General features: G+C 40.4%; 1 protein-coding gene across 1 annotated transcript in view; it reads right to left on the reverse strand.

The window, feature by feature from the left end:
- The window catches only part of skap2 (src kinase associated phosphoprotein 2), a 338,742-nt gene that overhangs the window by 128,239 nt on the left and 191,326 nt on the right, over positions 1–19,177 (reverse strand). The window contains exon 9 of the mRNA XM_041185176.1: positions 16,218–16,343. Within this exon, the coding sequence (XP_041041110.1) occupies positions 16,218–16,343 (126 nt within the window). The remainder of the gene's footprint in view (positions 1–16,217; positions 16,344–19,177) is intronic.

Consider the following 19,177-nt stretch of genomic DNA (forward strand, 5'->3'; position numbering starts at 1 on the left):
ACGCATAACTATATTAGCCTCATGGTTGCCACCCGCTTTGATGCCCAAACTTCTAATTTCCTCCCACAGTTATAGTGAAACGTACATGCATTAAATGATCAGTTTCACTATTTTGATGATGTTAAAGAAAGACCTGGATTTACATAGACCCTTTCATGGCGTCAGGACATCCCAAAAGCACTTTACAGCCAATGAAACACTTTTAAGTGTAGTCACTGTTGTAATCTAGGAAATATAGCAGCCAATTTGCGCAAAGCAAGCTCCTACCAACAGCAATGGGATAGTAACTCAATAATCTGTTTCAGTAAAGTTGATCGAGGGATGAATCTTGGCCAGGCACTGTGGATAATGCCCCAGTTCTTCTTCACCGAGGGAAGAATATTGACATGAAAACTGCCTGCTCTTCTTCATGCAGTTTGTTGTCTTGTGATTACATTCAGGAATGTATGTTTGTGAGTAGTTTTAAAAGTTCATTTATGGGATAAAGGCATCGCTGGTCAGGCCAGCATTTATTACCCCTCCCTAATTGCCCTTGAGAAGATGTAGTGAGCTGCCTTCTTGAACCACTGTAGTCCCTGGGGTGTAGGTACACCCACAGTATTGTTAGTAGCAGAGGAAATTGAAAGTTAAATAATAGATTAAGCTAATGAAATCAACTCTGGACAGTGTTGGGCTATTTCAGAAGAGGAAGGGTGTGTCAAGGTCTGTTTAGTGGGAGTGAAGCCCTAGATACGGTTAATTTGGAAATGTTTTGTTTCCGAACAAAATACTTATACGAACATCCTGTTTATAAGAATACTTCTTTTGGTAAAATCATCTGTTGGATTATTCACTTTTGATACAGCTTTTCTTTGAAACTAGTTTATTCTTTGAATAGGCTGTCAGCTGCCTGGAGGAAATTATAAACTCTCTCAGGGCAACTATACCAATACTCAGTTAAATCTTATGAGAATTATTACCGATTCCTTTTTGCAAAAAAAAGGACATCCATGGATCAATCAACCTGTTTTCAATGAAGGATGCGTCTGCTGTAGGCTAATATTACACAACAAAGGAAAGAAAACATTTAAGAAAAAAATTAAAATGGCAGCATCCAAATCTCTAAATCATGACCAAGGGAAGGGGTAAAGAATAAACTACACTAATTTGCTGAAAAGAGACATGTTGCAAAAGCTTTCCCTCTTTCACACAGTAGGGCAGATGCAAGAATGCCAAATTTTCAAACGATCACAACAAGTTACAGTACAGGAGAAAAGGGTTTGGTTCGCAAGTTGGTCGATGCATTGCATGGAGAAAGCAATAGGGAACTACATGTTCACCAAGCTCCTTGGTAATATAAAAATGGTGTAAGGCTTGAAAGTATTTCTTTCGCTTGCAGAGAATGGGTTCCTGTGTATGAACGTATGTCACTTCTAGCAAGCATAAATGAGTCATGTGTTCAGCTCAACTGATTATCTTAAATTGGTTGTTAGTGTAGCTGCATTAAAGGATAAGGAAAGTTCTAGCAGAGCAAACAATATCAATTTCTTTTTTTGTGTATTTCTGCTCCGTAGACCTTAGCAGTACATCACAGTGCTGTCAAAGGTAGAAGTAGGGGGATTAATAGTTACCTTGGTTAGATAGTTTGTCTTAAGGACCAATCTGCCAAAGTGAAAAACTCAAAACTGATCTATAAACACAAAGTCTAAATTTATGGAGGACAAGATATATAAACTCCATGATGGCACTGAAAGACACCTTTAGCATAAAATGGTCTACAGATTTACCTAAAAAGAAAGAAATATTTACTCCATTGAAGTAAGCTCTAAAGGTTTGAGGTTTTAATCAAATAAATGTCATAAAATACTGGGACAGATCATCAGCACATCCATTTAAGGCTGCAGAGTGTTTTTTTTATTTCCATGAAGCCAAACATTTATTTGAAAATTGCAAGTTTCCTGGATTCCAAGAATATATTTAATACTGAAATTATAACACCTTTATGTAATTGTTCTTTTCAAGAACACAACAATAAATGCAGCGCTTGAAGTCAAAAAACTTGAAAATTGAGGCAACGTAGGAAGAAACAATATTGCTCTATTGACAAATTCCAGATTTTTTTCATCCAGGAAAAGGGATCATTTAAGTCAAGGCTGATAGGTTAAAGATGCGATTTCAAAAAAAATGGGATCTGTACTTTCCCAAATTAAGTGAGTTCAGAGTTGAATATTTGACTCAGAAATGTTCAAAATGAAAAACAAAGAAAATGATTATAGAAGCAAAAGTAAATTGCTTGGAATTCTCTCCTTTGTCATCATGGAGTCAAGCTATGCTGATATTTAATTTAATTTCCATTCTAATATGAGGCAAGAAATAGTAAATGAAATTTTACTCTGGAAGAGTTAAATAGTTCTGAGAGAACACAGACATTTAATGCCCTAGGTGCTAGAACTAAGTTATTAAGGGTATAAAATGCAAAATTTTATATGCTAGAAATTCAAAACCAGATCAACGTTGTTGGAAGCATAAAGCAGGTCCATAAGCATCTCGAAAGAAAATGACAAGTGAATGTTTCTGATAGAAACTGTACAAAGGTCTGAATCCAAAATGGGAACTTGGTAGCGGAGTCAGAAGGCTGTGGATTTGAGTCCCACTCCAGGACTTGAGCACAACAATCTAAACAGATGCTCCAATGCAATGCAGACAGTGCCCAGTACTTTTCATTGAGATGTTAAACTGAGGCCCAATTTTCCCTGTCATGTGGATGTAAAAAATCTCATAACAATATTTTGAAGGGGAGGAGGAGAGTTATCCCAGATGTCCTGGCCAATATTTTTCTTTCAAGCAACACAACAGATCTCTTGTGGAGTCAGATCTCAGTAAAGCGAGCTGTGTTGGGGGAGTGTTTGCAGCAGAGTTTCTCTTTGCTGCTTCTGTTGGAGTATCATCACTGTGAGACCCTGCTGACCTGTAGCCAGGCACTGCAGTGTTTAAGATCTCAAATTTCATACATGATTCTACTGGGAATTAACGATTAGAAGATACCAGAGTCTAGGTCAGGAGTGGGAGAGGTAGGAGAGGGTGCGTTGTTGGCCTTGTGGGCAGGATGGCCATGGATCAGAAGTCCCAGTGAGAGAAAGCAGTAACCACCTTGTAGTTGATGCATACAACAGCATCCGCAGCACTTGCAGAATACAAAACTTTTTTTCTACATTCCAAAGCAGATTCCAGAATTTTCAACAATGTACTGCATATATTTGCTTTTCTATTTTTTGTTTAGTTAAAAAACAGGAATTGTATTGAACAATTACAAACAGCTTTACAATGTATCAGCACTACAAACAGTTCTCACTCATTTAATAGAACTATAATATTATAGTTGGCACGATCCCTAGTGTGTTTAACATTCCAATGTCACCACAGTGCAAACATCTTAATTAGATAACCATAATTCACACATTGAGCGCTGATAGCCTTCAAATCATGACAAGTGTAATTTGGTCAAAAATAACTTAATCATCTCCTGTAATAATCAAACAACATTATTAAAATTATGACTAGTGCCTGGTATTCACAACACTGTAATCATTATTGCAATATATAGAAGAGAAAGTAATAATTTCAGAACTCAACATTTTAAGAAGTAAACACAAAGCAGCTCTTTGCCCAATTCTACTCAAATAATCTGGTTCCCAGGTGCATCTCCATAAACCACTGCTAGTCTAACAACTTAAGTGACTACCATTTTGTATTTTCTGCCATTATGAAATGGTGACAAAAGAGCTCAGCAGCAGCAACCTTGTTGGTAATTTAAAGATGTGGAACAGCAGTTTTTTTTTTGCTGCTTGCAATAGATGTCATAGAACTACGAAAGAGGTCAAGTATATTACATCGGCATAAATGATTTCTTGAATACACCATAAACGTTATTTCTGCATTGGCAAGAGTGAGTTTTAAAATAATCATGTGTTTAAAGGGACACTAAACTGTTAATGTGAAGCTCAAGCTGAGTCGATACATGATCCACTCCTTGAAGAGCACCTTAACCAAGCAAACACAGAAAGAATGCAGGAGGATTGGAGTGTTGCTTTCGAAATGTTTTGCACCGGATTCCTTCAACTCTCAACTTTCCTTAAGCAGACTTTTGTCTTACACACATTCTGTGTCATTGGCCTTATTAAGCCACTAAGGTATTTAACTGATTGACCTGATGAAATGTTTCCACTTTTGCAGTTTAACTCTATAAACTCCAAACCCTACAAAGGTTCAAGGGAAGCTTCATGGGTAGATCTTGACTGTATGCAATAGTGTAGAACGGGTGGCAGAGAGTCAGCAGCCCATTCTACATCTCTCCAAATTTTTTTTTTATTTTCATCGATGTCAGCCAGTTTGCAACACTGGTACACCACTGTCAATTCAGCGCTCACCCTGTAGGTCTCAGACCTATTGTTGTAGATTGGCCTGCTGCCTAATCCAAGAGTACCCCAGAGTGCCTTGCACCAATGTAATGCAAAAAAAAATCCATGAAAAAGGAGACTGGGTACTGCACTACTTCATGACTTGCCATGAGATTCTATGTCATGCCTCCAGACTGGGGTTGGGGAAAATTCTCGTATTCATCCTAACCTAGACATATTTTCTGGATCGGAGTTCAGTGTATACATATGCCGAACCTTCCCATCCTGTAATAACTCCTGTAACTAACTCTTTGCTAATCTTCAGCTGGCTTGCTGGTATTGCTTCCACCTGCCAGAGGAGGCAAGTTACAAGAAGAGTAGAATGTCATCCTCTCTTCCAGAAAGAGACGGCAACATAGAGGCTCAAGTTGAGGGGCAGCTTACATACTGTTTAGCCCATAGGCTGAAAACCCCATAGCTGCTGCCTTGCTGATCGGTCATCACAGCCCCAGACAAAGGCACACAAATCGTCCAAAGACACAGAGAAATTCCTCCCATCAGGAGCCAGTGAAACATGGCTTACTTGGCTGTGTCTCAATGGCTTCAGGACTGGTGTTGACTGCTGCATTGCCCTTCTGCAGATGTGGGGATACTACCAAACACGTTCTGCTGACTGTGACTGTGCAGGGACATCTCAAATGGAAAAGAAAACATCTCCTAGGGTGCCATCTGCCACCAGGGCCATGCAGCCCTAAAGATCTGAAGATCTTCAACGCTCAATCCAGAGCCTGCGTGGAACAGTGGTGAGCGAAGATGCAGCAACTCGGCAAAAATCTTTTGGCCAGTTATTATCCATTTCAAAGATTTACTTTAATTTTTTGAGCTTAACTAGCAATCTCTCATACAGAACTTTATTGATTGTGTTTTGAAATTTTGAAGCATACCATGCCAGGGATCTTCCCATAGCACACTATGGTTTCACTTTCTCAATAAAATTGAGGATATTGGTCAGGTACATGTCACCTTCTAAATTCATGTTGGCTACTATTTACTATCCGGTGTCAGCCTTGGTTCAATGATAGAGTTGGTAAGGAAGTAGGCTGGGTGAGACAAGAGGGTAGGGTGGTAAGTTGGCAGGTGAATGAGGTGGATGGGGTGGCTAGGTAGGTCTGGGGTAGTTTGTGGCAGGAGGGGGAGAATCAGGTCAAGTTGGGGGGTGTCAGGGGGGTCAGGAAGGGAGGTAGGGGGTGGTCAGTGTGAATGATTGGGGGTGTCAGTTATATAGTTGTTAAACAAGGACTTTTCTGTCTAACATTCCCTGGGTAACTATCAAGGCAAGTGAGTCAGAACCGTTCAAAGTCTCTGACTCTAACTCAGCGTTGGAGGCTTTTACGGAGGGTTCAGGGGATTGGGGGAATTGCCCATCTGAAGTTCAAACTTCCCAGGCAATTCCCATGGAGTCTTTGCATTGAGACTTCCAAGGAGTCCCATAGCGCATCTTCCAGGGTACGTCCATCTTCAAATATCCAGACTCTGGACACAGGAAAACCTGGGTCATTAATTCTACCTAGGTTATTACCATTTAGGAAGGATATGTTTGTTGCTTATTGCCCTGCCAATAACTGGAGATTGTAATGATTCAGACTATGAACTAAACATCATCCTCTGTTTCAATCTCTTTTACATTTTTATAGCTCTTATCACCATTTAAGTACTGAAAAAAATAACATTGTTATGTTTTGTTTCTGCAGATATGATTTTTTCACGTCTCTTTTGCCACTCTATTTTCCAAGAAGCTTCTGTATTGATCTTTGAGTTTTCTCGATTCTGCCTGCATGATTTGTAGATGATGCTCTTAATTTTTCTTTGGCTCCTGATTTTTTTGTTCTTCCATTATTGATCCATGTTTATTTTGTTTACACTTGACAGTTCTAAGTATGTATTAATCATGTATTCTCAAGATTACACCTTTCAATGTATGTGCTGATGTGTTGTTAAACAATAAAGTAACAAAGTTACTTACGTTACCCCTCAATTCTGTGAAGTTAGTGTTTCTTAAAATGATGTGCCTGGCTTTTGGTTCTTGGCTTTCCTGAGTCTTCAATCACAATTCATAGAATTACAGAATCACAGAATTGTTACAGCGCATTGGCCCATCGTGTCTGCACCAGCTCTCAAGATGAGCATTTCACCTCGTGGCATTCTCCTGCCTTCTCCCTGTAACACTGCACATTATTTGAAAAGAAACAATCATTTAATTCCCTTTTGAATGCCTCAATTGGACCTGGCTCCACCACACTCTCAAGCTGTGTATTCCAGACCCTAATCACCTGCTGTGTGAAAAAGTTTTTTCTCAGATCGCTTTTGCTTCTTTTACCAATTACTGTAAATCTGTGCCCTCTGGTTCTCGATCCTTCTGCCCGTCCAAACCCATGGTTTTGAACACCTCTATCAAATCTCTTCTCAGCCTTCTTTTCTCCAAGGAATCAAGTCCCAACTTCTCCAATCTATCTTCACTACTGAAGTTTCTTATCCTTGAAATCATTCTCAAAAACCTCTTCTGCACACTCTCCAATGCCTTCACATCCTTCCTAAAATGCGGTGGCCAGAACCGCACACAGTACTCCAGCTGAGGTCTAATGAGTGTCTTATACAAGCTCAACATAACCTCCTCACTCTTGTACTCTATGTCCCTATTAATAAAGAGTACTGTATCCTTTATTAACTGCTCTGTCAGCCTGTCCTGCCACCTATAATGACTTATGCACATAAACATCCCTCTGCTCCTGCATACCCTTTAGAGTTGCATCCTCTATTTTATACTGCCTCTCCATGTTCTTCCTACAAAAATGTATCACCTCACATTTCTCCGCATTGAACTTAATCTGCCACCTATCCTCCCATTCCACCAACTTGTTTCGGTCCTTTTGAAGTTCTACACTCTCCTCCTCACAGTTTAAATGCTTCCAAGTTTTGTACTGTCCACACGTTTTGAAATTGTTCCCTGTACACCAAGGTCTAGATCAATAATATATCAGGAAATACCAACCCAAGGAACTCCGTTTCAAACCTTCCTCCAATCCGAAAAGCTTCCATTAACCATTACTTTCTGTTTCCTGTCACATAGCCAATTTTGTATCCATGTTGCTACTGACCTTTTTATTCCATGAGCTATAACTTTTCCCACAAGTCTATTGTGCAGCACTGTATCAAACACCTTTTGGAACTCCATGTACACTACATTAACAGCATTGCCCTCTTCAATCCTCGCTGCTACCTCTTCAAAAAATTCCAGCAAGTTAGTTATGATTTTTCCTAAAGAAATCCATGCTGGCTCTCCTTAATTAACCCACATTTGTCCATGTGATTATTAATTCCATCCCAAATTATAGTTTCTAGAAGTTTCTCCACCAGCTAAGTTAAACCGACCAGTCTGTAGTTGCTCGGCTTATTCTTGCCCCCTTTTTTTCAATAATGGTGTAATGTTTGTGATTTTCCAGTTCTCTGGCACCACCCCTGAGTCTAAGGAAGACTGAAAAATTATGGCTTCTGCAATTTCTACTCTCGCTTCCCTCAGTAATCTTGGGTACATCTCATTCAGTCCCGGTGCTTTGTCAACTTTAAGTACATTACATAGAATTTACACAACAGAAACAGGCCACTGTTTACATTCCACAAGAGCCTCCTCCCACACTACTTAATCTCACCTAGTCCGTATAACCTTCTATTCCTTTTTCCCTCATGTAGGTATCTAGCTTCCTCTTAGATGCCTCCATACTATTTACTTCAACCCTATGTGGTAGCGAGTTCCAATTCTCACTACTCTCCAGGTAAAGTTTGTCCGGCATTCCTTGATGTCTATCTTACATTTCTGGCCCATGGTATTGGACTCTATGTGGAACCATCTTCTCAATATTATACCCATGTTCAAGAAAGTGTGCAAAGGTAAGCCCAGCAACTACAGGCAAGTCAATTTAACCTCAGTGGTGGGGAAGCTCCAAGAAATGATAATTCAGAACAAAATTAATAGTTACTTGGGTGAATGTGGGCTAATTAAGGAAAGCTAGCATGGATTTGTTAAGGGCAATTGTGCTTAGCTAACCTGTTTGAATTCTTTTAACGAGATAACAAACGGTTGCTGCGGGTAATGCTGTTGATGTGGTGCACATGGATTTCCAAAAATCATTCGATACAGTGTCACACAAGAGGCTTGGGAGCAAAGTTACAATGCATGGAATAAAGGGGACAGTAGCAACATGGATACAAAATTAGCCCAATGCCAGGAAACAGAGAGTGGTGGTTAATGGATATTTCTCAAGCTAGCTCAAGGTTTGCAGTAGAGTTTTTCTGGGGTCGATGTTAGGACCCTAGGCCATTGCTCTACCTGATATATATTAATGACCTAGACCTTGGTATACAGGATACAATTTCAAAATTTGTGGTATGACATGAAACTTGGAAGCATTGTGAACAGTGAGTAGGATAGTGTAGAACTCCAAAAAGGACATAAACAGGTTGGTTGAACGAGCAGACAAGTGGCAGGTGAAAATTAATGCAGAGAAGTTTGAAGCGATACGTTTTGGTAGAAAGAACGCAGAGAGATGATCGGCCGTAACTTCTGAGCTCCAGGGCGTCATATTGGGAGCAGACCCCAAAAATGTATTGGGGAACCCCGTCCAGGATGTTCACAGGTAAGGTTTGCATGGCAATTGCCTGGAAGTGCAAACTTCCCCTGGGCAATTGCTTTGCACAGGCAACGATCTGAAAATGCGATTTAAAATCAACTTCGGATCGTTCCAACTGGGTTACATCAATAGTTACCCAGAAAACGTTAGAAGAATTAAAACCTCTTAAATTCTGGGTAACTATTGCATGGACCCAGACCGACCCCTGATGGGACTCTAACCTCCCCCACCACAAACTGCCAGACTACCCAGCCCCCCAGGGATCTCCCCTCAACTGCTTCTGACTATACCCAGCTCATGGACTCCCCTACCTCACTGATCCGCCCTAGGGATCTCCCCTCACAAGATGCCTCCAAACTACTATTGCCTTCTGGGACTCCCCAACCTTCCCCCCAACTCACACCCCAGGGGTCTCCCCTCAACCACCACCCCCCTCCCTCCGTAGGACTCTCCCCACACCCAAGCGACTACACCCCCAATGGGAACTCCCCAACCCACAGGGTTCACCCCACCCCTTTGTGGACTCATCTCCACAACCCCTACCCCCATGGCTCAACCCAGCCCTACCCACCGATCACCCCACTCTCCCACAGCCCAGCACCAGGCCAGCCTGACACCACCCCACCCTACCACCCACCCAACCCCCAAACTCCACCAACATCGCCCCCTCGCCCCCACACTTACCTTCTCCCTGACCTGACAGAACTTTTAAACTTACCTGGTTTATGGCAGCTAGTGCGGTAAAAAAAGGAGCAGAGTTTACTTCCCTTCGACATTAGGCCCCAGAGAAGCACTGCACGGCCTAGATTTTTGCCTTGATTTTTTTTTCGATCCTATCTCACCTGACCTTCCAACTCAGGCCAGGCGTGATCCGGGAAATGCAATGCTTCCCTGGGGCCTAGCGTCGATGGGAAGTAAACACCGCCCCTTTTTTTTAAGGCACTAACTGCCATAAACCAGGTAAGTTTAAAAGCCCTTGCCAGGTCAGGGAGAAGGTAAGTACCACTCTGAGGAAGTCCAGGCCCATTAAAAAATAAAGGATACACTGTAAAGGGGGTACAGGTGCAGAGGGACTTGTATCTGTGCATAAGTCATTGAAGTTGGCAGCACAGGTTGAGAGAGAGCGGTTAATAAAACATACAACATCATAGTTTTTATTAATAGGGGACATGGAATACAAAAGCAAGGTGGTCATATTAAACTTGTATAGAACACTGGTTCAGCCTCAACTGGAGTAGTGTGCCTATTTCTGGCACCTAAAGAAAGATGTGAAGGCATTAGAGAGTGTGCACAAAAGATTTATGAAAATGTTTACAAGAATGAGGAACTTCAGTTACATAGATAGATTAGAGAGGTTGGGATTGTTTTCCTTGGAGAAGGTTGAGAGGAGATTTGATTGAGATATATAAAAGCATGAGGGGTCAGGACAGAGAAGATAAAGAAAAACTGTTCCCATTGTTGGAAGGATTGGAAATAATAGGGCACTGGTTTAAGGTAATTTGCAAACGATGCAATGGAGACATGAGGAAAACTTTTTCATGCAGCCTGTGATTTGGATCTGGAATGCACTGCCTGAGTGTATGGTAGAGGCAGGTTCAATCCAGACATTTAAGAAGGTATTAGATTATCTGCAAAAGAAGAATCTGCAGGGCTACGGGGAGGTGGTTAGAAAGTCGCACTAGGTAAGTTACTCCTTTGGAGTGTTACTCCAGTGGCTGGACGGCTGGCTGGAACAAAGGAAGGAAAGAAAGAAAGAAACCAAGTCTTTACTTCCAGACGGAGCCTTATTCCAACTCATATTAAACTCCATCCCAGATCATCACCTGTTTCCCCTATAACTCTTTTGAGTACAAACCCGTTTCCATCTGTTTCAGATGAAGTTACATAGTTTCATGGTTTGCCATTGTGAGATTTGAACTCTTGATACTCTTTCGAGTACAAACACGTTTCCATCTGTTTCAGATGAAGTTAGATTGTTTCATAGTTTGCCATTGTGAGATTTGAACTCTTGATACTCTTTTGAGTAAACCTGTTTCCATCTGTTTCAGATGAAGTTACATTGTTTCATAGTTTGCCATTGTGAGATTTGAACTCTTGATCTTGGGGTTACAAACCCAGTACCATAACCACTTGGCTATTTAGGCCAAGCCTCTGTTTCCCCTTTACATGCACCCTGTAGTGTGCTTAACCAATTAATCTCTAATTACTAACTTAATCACTTATTCACTATTAGCTATTTCCTATCATAACATGGAGAGTCAGTGCCGACACGACGAGTCAAATGGCTTCCTTCTCTGCTGTAATCATTCTGTGATTCTGCAATTCTAAGTTTCCATTATCAAGCTCCTTCATAATTTTAAAGACCAGTATCAGGCCAACTCTCAGTCTTCCCTTTAAGAGTAAAAACCCAGCTTTTCTGTCCTTCTTAATAGTCATAGCCTCCCATTTATTGTATCATACTTGCAAATCTTTTTTTTTTTTTTTACACTGTCTCGAGTGCTTCCATATCCTTTTTTATAACATGGAGACAAGAACTATGCACAGTATTCTAAGGATCCTTTAAGGATTTCTTTAAGTTTAACACAACTTCCGTTTTCAATTCTATCCCTCTAGAAACGAACCCCAATGCTTTGCACATTTTATGGTGTTGTCATTCTATATAGCTGCTCTTCATTGTTTGTGTATTTGTACCTCTGAATCCTCTTGAACCTCTACTCCATTTAAACTCTCATTTTCTGAGGAATGTGGCCTCCTTATCACACCTACCAAAGCACCACCTCACACTTACCTATTTAGAAAATGAATTTGCCATTTACACACCTAATTGATTAATCAATATTTTGCCTCAGCTTTCACAGTGGAGGACACTAGTACCACCCCAATAGTAACAGGTAGTGCAGAGAATATAGAGAAGGAGGAACTTAGAACAATCACCATCACTGGAGAAAAAGTACTGAGCAAACTATTGGGATTAAAGGGTGACAAGTCCCCAGGACCTGATGGCCTACATCCCAGGGTCTTAAAGGAAGTGGCAGCGGAGATAGTGGATGCATTGGCTACAATATTCCAAAATTCCCTGGATTCTGGAAAGGTTACAATGGATTGGAAAAATGCTAATATAATGCCCTTATTCATAAAGGGGTGGGGGGGAGGCAGAAAGTAGGAAACAAAAGACCAGTTATTTTAACATCTGTCGTTGTGAAATGGTTGAAATCCGTTTTTAAGGAAGTAGTAATGGGGCATTTGGAAAGTCAAAATGCAATCCATCAGAGCCAACATGGTTTTATGAAGAGTAAATCGTGTTTGACTAATTTGCTAGAGTTCTTTGAAGATGTGACAAGCAAAGTGGATAATGGGGATCCTGTACATGTAGTATATCTAGACTTCCAGAAGGCCTTTAATAAGGTGCTGCACAAAAGATTAATATACAAGATAAGATCACACGGAGTTAGGGGTAATATATTAGCTTGGATAGAGGATTGGCTAACCAACAGAAAGCAGAGAGTCGGGATAAATGGGTCTTTTTCTGGATGGCAAGCTGTAAATGGTGGGGTGCCACAGGGTTCAGTCCTTGGGCCCCAACTATTTACAATCTATATTAATGACTTGGATTCAGGGATAGAAGGTACGATAACTAAATTTGCAGATGAAACCAAAATAGGTGGGGAGATAAGTTGCAATGAAGAAATAAGAAATTTACAAATGGATATGGACAAGTTAAGTGAATGGGCCAAAATTTGGCAGATGGAGTTTAACATGGATAAGTGTGAGGTTATCTATTTTTGTCAGAAGAATAAAAAGGCGACTTATTATTTAAATAGAGAGAAACTACAGAATGCTTCAGTGCAGAGGGATCTGGGTGTCCTCGTGCATGAATCGCTGAAAGCTAGTATGCAGGTACAGCAGGTAATAAGGAAGGCAAATGGAATTTTGGCATTTATTGCTAAAGGAATAGAGTATAAAAATAGGGAAGTGTTGTTACAACTGTACAAGGCAATGGTGAGATCGCACCTGGAGTACTGTGCACAGTTTTGGCCCCCTTACTTGAGGAAGGATGTAGTTGCATTGGAGGCTGTTCAGGGGAGGTTCATTAGATTGATTTGAGAGATGCGGGGCTTGTCTTATGAAGAGATATTGAGCAGTTTAGGCCTATACTCACTAGAGTTTAGAAGGATGAGAGGAGATCTAATTGAGGTATATAAGATGCTAATGGGGATAGACAAAGTAGACGTGGAGCAGATGTTTCCCCTTGTGGGGCATTCTGGAATGAGGGGCCATAGTTTTAGGCTAAGGGGCATTAGATTTAAGTCAGAGATGAGGAGGAATTATTTTTCTCAAAGGGTCGTGAATCTGTGGAATTCACTACCTCAGTTTACAGTAGGTGCCGGGTCGCTGAATAAATTTAAGGAGGAGATAGAGAGATTTTTAATTCGTAATGGGTTGATGGGTTATGGGGAGAGGGTGGGAAATTAGAGTTGAGGACGAAATGAGATCAGTCATGATCGTAATGAATGGTGGGGCAGGCTAGAGGGGCTGAACTGCCTACTCCTGCTCCTAGTTCTTATGTTCTTATCTTCTATTCTTTAAGTTTGTTAACACCTTCTTATATTTGTCCAGTCTTCCTCAGTATCAACTACCTGCATTTTATGGCATCAGCAAATTTTGATACTGTTCTTCCAACTTCCTAAATCAATTATGCAAATAGTGCACAAGGGTCCCATCACTGCTCCCTGTGCAACATCATTTCCCACCTTCCACCAGTCTGAGTAATTACCTTTAACATAGTCTCTCAATTTCTGTGTTGTAGCCAAATTGCTTTCCATTTTGCTACTTGTCCTCCAATTTCACATGCGTTGATCTTAGTCACGAGTCTTGTCCTTTTCCCAAGCCTTGACCAAGGTAGAATTAGAAAAAAACTTATTCCTTTCTTTGAGATAATGGCTATTAAGGACAGGCTTCCATAAATCCTGACTTGCACTTAGTTCTGTTTGCCTATAAGCCATGTACTTGCTGACCTACACTAGCTCCCAGTTCAAATTCCATGGCTTTTAGCCCTCCCTATCTTTGCAATCTTCTCCAGCTCTACAAGCCTCCAAGAACTCTGTGCCTCCAATTCCAGCCTCTTCGGTATCCTGGATTTCCCATAAATCATGCGGTAAAGCCTTTAGAAGTAATGTTTTAGTTATATTTAAAATTTTAAAATTGAGTGAATAAAATCACAATCTACCTTTTTTAAAAAATCATTTGATTTCTTTTAAAACCAAGTAGATTCTAATGGCCTTTTGCCCGGAATTTTGGTTTCAAAGAATCACAGAATGTCACAGGAGGATGTCATTCAACCCATTGTGCTTGTGCTGGTTCTTTGGTACAGCTATCCAATTAGTCACACTCCCATGTTCTTTAACCATAGTCTTTTATTTTTTCCCCATTCACTCAATTCTCTTTTGATTGTTATCATGGACTCTGCTTCCACCCTCTTTCAGGCACTGCATTCAAGGTCACAACAACTCGCTGCGTGAGCAAATGTTTCCTCATGTTACCTCTGGTTCTTTTGCTATTCACCTTAAATCTGTATCATTTGGTTACTGACTCTTCTTTCACTGGAAACAGTTTCACCTCACTTAATCAATTACCCCCACATGATTTTGAACACCTCTACCAAACCTCCCCTTAATCTTCTCTGCTCTAAAGGAGAACAATCCCAGCTCCTTCAGTCTGTCCACATAACTGTAGTCCCTCATCCCTGGTACCATTCTAGTAAACCTCCTCTACACCTTTCCAAATGCTTCAAAGACCTGCCTAATATGCACTGCTTAGGATTGGCCACAATAATCCAGCTGAGACCAAACAGGTTTTTTATAAACAAAAACAAAAAATACTGGAAAAACTCAGCAGGTCTGATAGCATCTGCAGAGAGAAAGACAGAGTTAACATTTCGAGTCCGTATGACTCTTCTTCAGAGCGCAGAGGTGTTTTATAAAGGTTTAGCATATTTTCCTGGCTTTAATATCGCATTTCTCCAATCATGGGTTCAAGGATTCCTTATGCTTTCATAGCAGCCTCTCAACTTGTCTTATCGCCATCAGGGATATGTATAGAAACAACTGTTCATCATGAATTTTGTTCCATCCCTAAACTAATTTTGTATCATGCTGCCACTCTTTAATTCCATGGGCTTTAATTTTGTTAACAAATTTATTATGTGGTACTTTGACAAACAGGACGTGTTTTTGAATATGTTGTTATTAACAGTAAACAAAACAATAATAATTTTAATAAATTATTTTTGCTATTTGAATGAGAATAGTGGAACATGCTTGGAATTACAGTATTTAATTGGCTTTAAAAATATTGTTAAACCATGATAACACAGAACAATATTCAATAATCTATTTCCATGTGATGATCTGATCAGTACATGCACATGCTTCTTCTAAAATATTTTTGCCTCTCCATTTGAGCAATTAGCTAACCAGGTGCTAAACAGATCATCGCCTCTACATGCATATTCTTTCTCTATGCAATGCATTTATTATCACCAGCTTTCAAACCTAAAGAAATTTCATCAAATAAAATTGGAATATCCAATGAAGTTGTTTTACTGTATTGACGCTTTAATCATTATATAATATACAGAAATCAGCAATAATATACAGATCACTGGCTTTCCTTCCATTCACTGGTCTTCCTGTTTTCCCTGCAGTGTAATTCCTTTTACATTAATTTAATGAACTATCCAGTTAGCCTATCACCCTTTTTTGTCCCATGGCGGTAAACATGAAGAATTTCAGAACTGGTTACTTTAAAATCTGATGAATTGAGTCCATTCCAGAACTCATTTGTGCCCTTCTCTATTAGAACTTTAAAGAGGAATTTGATGTATGGATGAGGATATGCACTCATGGTAGGCCTCGCTGACTGATTATTTTAATACATTGGAATAGTTTTTAATACATATTTCAATTAAAGTTAGACTTCTGTGATAGGGTAATTTTCTTTTTGTTCTTATTCATTAATATGTAATTTTTTAACAAACGAGCAATGTACCAGAAATGAATTTCCTTATGGACATTTATTGAATCTAACCATATATTTTTGCATCCCTCATGAGAATTTTTAATATTTGACATCAAATATGTATTTTGAGAACACAAACCTGGAAGCTCTTCATAAATGTCTTCATCTATTGCCATTTGGCTGAATTCGTCACCTTTGATCTCTGGATCTATATCATCATACATTTCTTCACCATAATCTTCTGGGATCATACCAGATTCCCTGTCTATTTAACAAAACAGTAAGTGAAACATTAGGTTCTGAAAAACACTAATTTAGAAGATAGTTTAATAAAAATGTTAATCAATTGAAGTGATTCCTCTACATATCCTTATCAATAGTAAGGGAGCAGCATTAGCAGATGCCCTAAAAGAATGTTTGATGCTATAGTTTGGAGGAATCACCAAACTGCAAGAGGGAGATTGAGAACTTGCATTGGTTTAGCATGATATTTTGGCCAAGGAGAACTCCCTATTCTTCTATGTACTTGAACCTTCAAAATAAGCTGGTGGAGCCTCAGTTTAACACCTTATCCAGAAATGGTACCTGAAAAATGCAGCACTCTCTCAGTACTTCACTGAAGTTTCAACTTTGTTACCATCTCTGTAGAGATTAACAACTTTTGTAGGGGTTAATAACTTTTAAAAAGAAATTCATATTTTTAGTTGATAGGATGACTCAAGATGATTTAAGCCTTTTACTGTAACACACTCAAAGCACGGTTGCCTAAACACTATTTTTGTAGGCAACTTATACTTTAAATTACAGAACAGAACTTTCCCTTTTCACTTTGAACACAACCAAAAAACCCCCACATTTTTACTGGTATACATTACATAGCCCTTTAAGTAGATACTCAATCCTCCAGGAACCACTCCAAAGTGATTCTTAGGCCTGGATTTTTCTTATGGCGGGTGGGTGGGCAGGACCGAGTGTGGAGCCAATTGGCTGCATGCCACCATATTACGCTGGGCCAATTAAGGCCTGCCCAACGTAATGCACGGCCAGTAGCTATCAGCACTACCTGTGCGGTGGGGGGAGGAGGGAGAGTTGGGGCCAGCACTCTTTCGCACATGCACACGCAAGAGCACAGCAATTTCCCTGAGATACAAGGTTGCCTCAGGAAGATTGAATGGTTACAAAAATAATAAAGAATGGGTTTAAAAATTTATTCAAACATGTCCCCTCATGTGACAGTGTCACATGAGTTGGGACATGTTGGTAAAGGTGGGAAAATTTACTTATTCATTTCATAAAAGCTTCAGGAAACCCCATCCCGCCGGTGGATGTGGTTTCCTGAAAAACACGAAGGTCGCTTGGGCTTTTCGCCTGCCCACCAACCTTAAGATTGGATGGGCAGCGTTGTTAACTACTTTAATTACTTTCTTAATGGCCTTAATAGGCCATTGGCATTTCGGTGGGCGTGCAGCCAATTCCGGCGTGTATCTGCTGAATGAAATATTGTGATGGCCGCAATGGCATTGGGACGCATGCCCAATGTCATCGCATGTCATTTTACATGTAGGCGTGTCGGGCCCGCCCCCACTCGTTGGCCGGAAGACTCTGCCCTTCGTTCCTTGGGGCTAACTTCTATTCCTTTCCTTTCACAGCCTGGTCATTTTTAACCCCCGAATGGTCCATCACTGAGAGTTTTCCTGGAGATTTTCTCTCTAATACAAGCTAGATGAGTCTTCCAACCTTGTTTTAAGTCCTCACAAATTTGACCTTTTCAATCAGAGTGTGAGCACCCAGTTACATTTCTGCGTGGTGAACCACAAAGACTTTTCATGTCCAGTTGCTTTCTTTTTCTCTCTCCCAGGTACTGACGCACTGTCCATGTCTGAGAGTTTTCAGGGATATCTTAGAAACCCTTCCCATTTCAAAGCCCATCTCCATGGCAATATGAATGACATGTGCCTTGCATCCAGGTAGAAATGCTGATTAGCTATCCCTGAAGCTCCAATTCTCTTTTACCTTAGAAATAAATGACAGTTTAAAGCATAATTATTTGTCATCCAATATTCTCAACGCCTTCCTGGAACTTTGGAAACCAGCAGTCTAGCCACTGTAAACAGGGATGTTTACACCTTATTTCCAGCAAAACAACCTGGGCCTTCCTTTAATCTTTAACAGCCCCGTCAGCCAGACCCCGGAACAGGTCACATGACCCCCTTCATTTGCCCCTAAAATAAAGACACAGTTCCAAAACACAACAATCTTATAAAACATACCTGTAACAACCTAAATCCCTTGAATTATGTTTGATCCCACAACCTTTTGACACAGAGGAGACACTGTTAATAACTGAGCCAAGCTGTTGTGGGAGATAGAACAGGTTAAAAAAAGGCAGAATGCTTCTTCTCCATGACCCCTTGCCCATTTATTTTTGCACCACAGGCAGTTTCACTTCAAGGTACTAATAATGCAATTTGTCTTTAATTAGTATGCCATAGACATTGCTCTCGAGTTAATCAATTACTTCAGAATGGTTCTCTATTATTTTATTCTTTCATGGGATGTGGACATCACTGGCAAGGCTGACATTTGCTGCCCATCCCTAATTGCACTTGAGAAGGTGGTGGTGACCCACCTCCCACCACCCTTCTTGAATTGCTGCAGTCCATCTGGTGCAGGTACACTCAACGGTGCTGTTAGGAAAGGGGCTCACAGATATTGACGCAGCAACAGTGAAGGAACTGTGATACAGTTCCAAGTCAGGTTGGTGTTACAATTATGAGGTTTATAAGATTTTGAGACTGTGCCTTAAAATTTAGGGTAAACGAAGGGGGTCATGTGACCTGTTCTGTAGCCTGCCTAACAGTCAGCATGGGTGGTTTGTTAGATCAAAGGCGGCTTGGATTGTTTTACTAAGGATAAGGTACAAGGTATTTGTGATGACTGTCACTTTAAGATCAGTTCAACTGAGCAGGGGTCATGTGATTTGTTCAACCAATATGTGGAGTAAGCGGTGGATGGTGACAAACTTTTGGGAGCAGCCGAAATGGAGGAGGATGCTCCATTACCCTTCGTGGATGACAGTCAAAAGCTTTTGTGAGGTTA

The sequence above is a fragment of the Carcharodon carcharias genome, chromosome 3, assembly GCF_017639515.1.
Source record: "Carcharodon carcharias isolate sCarCar2 chromosome 3, sCarCar2.pri, whole genome shotgun sequence".
NCBI lineage: Eukaryota > Metazoa > Chordata > Chondrichthyes > Lamniformes > Lamnidae > Carcharodon > Carcharodon carcharias.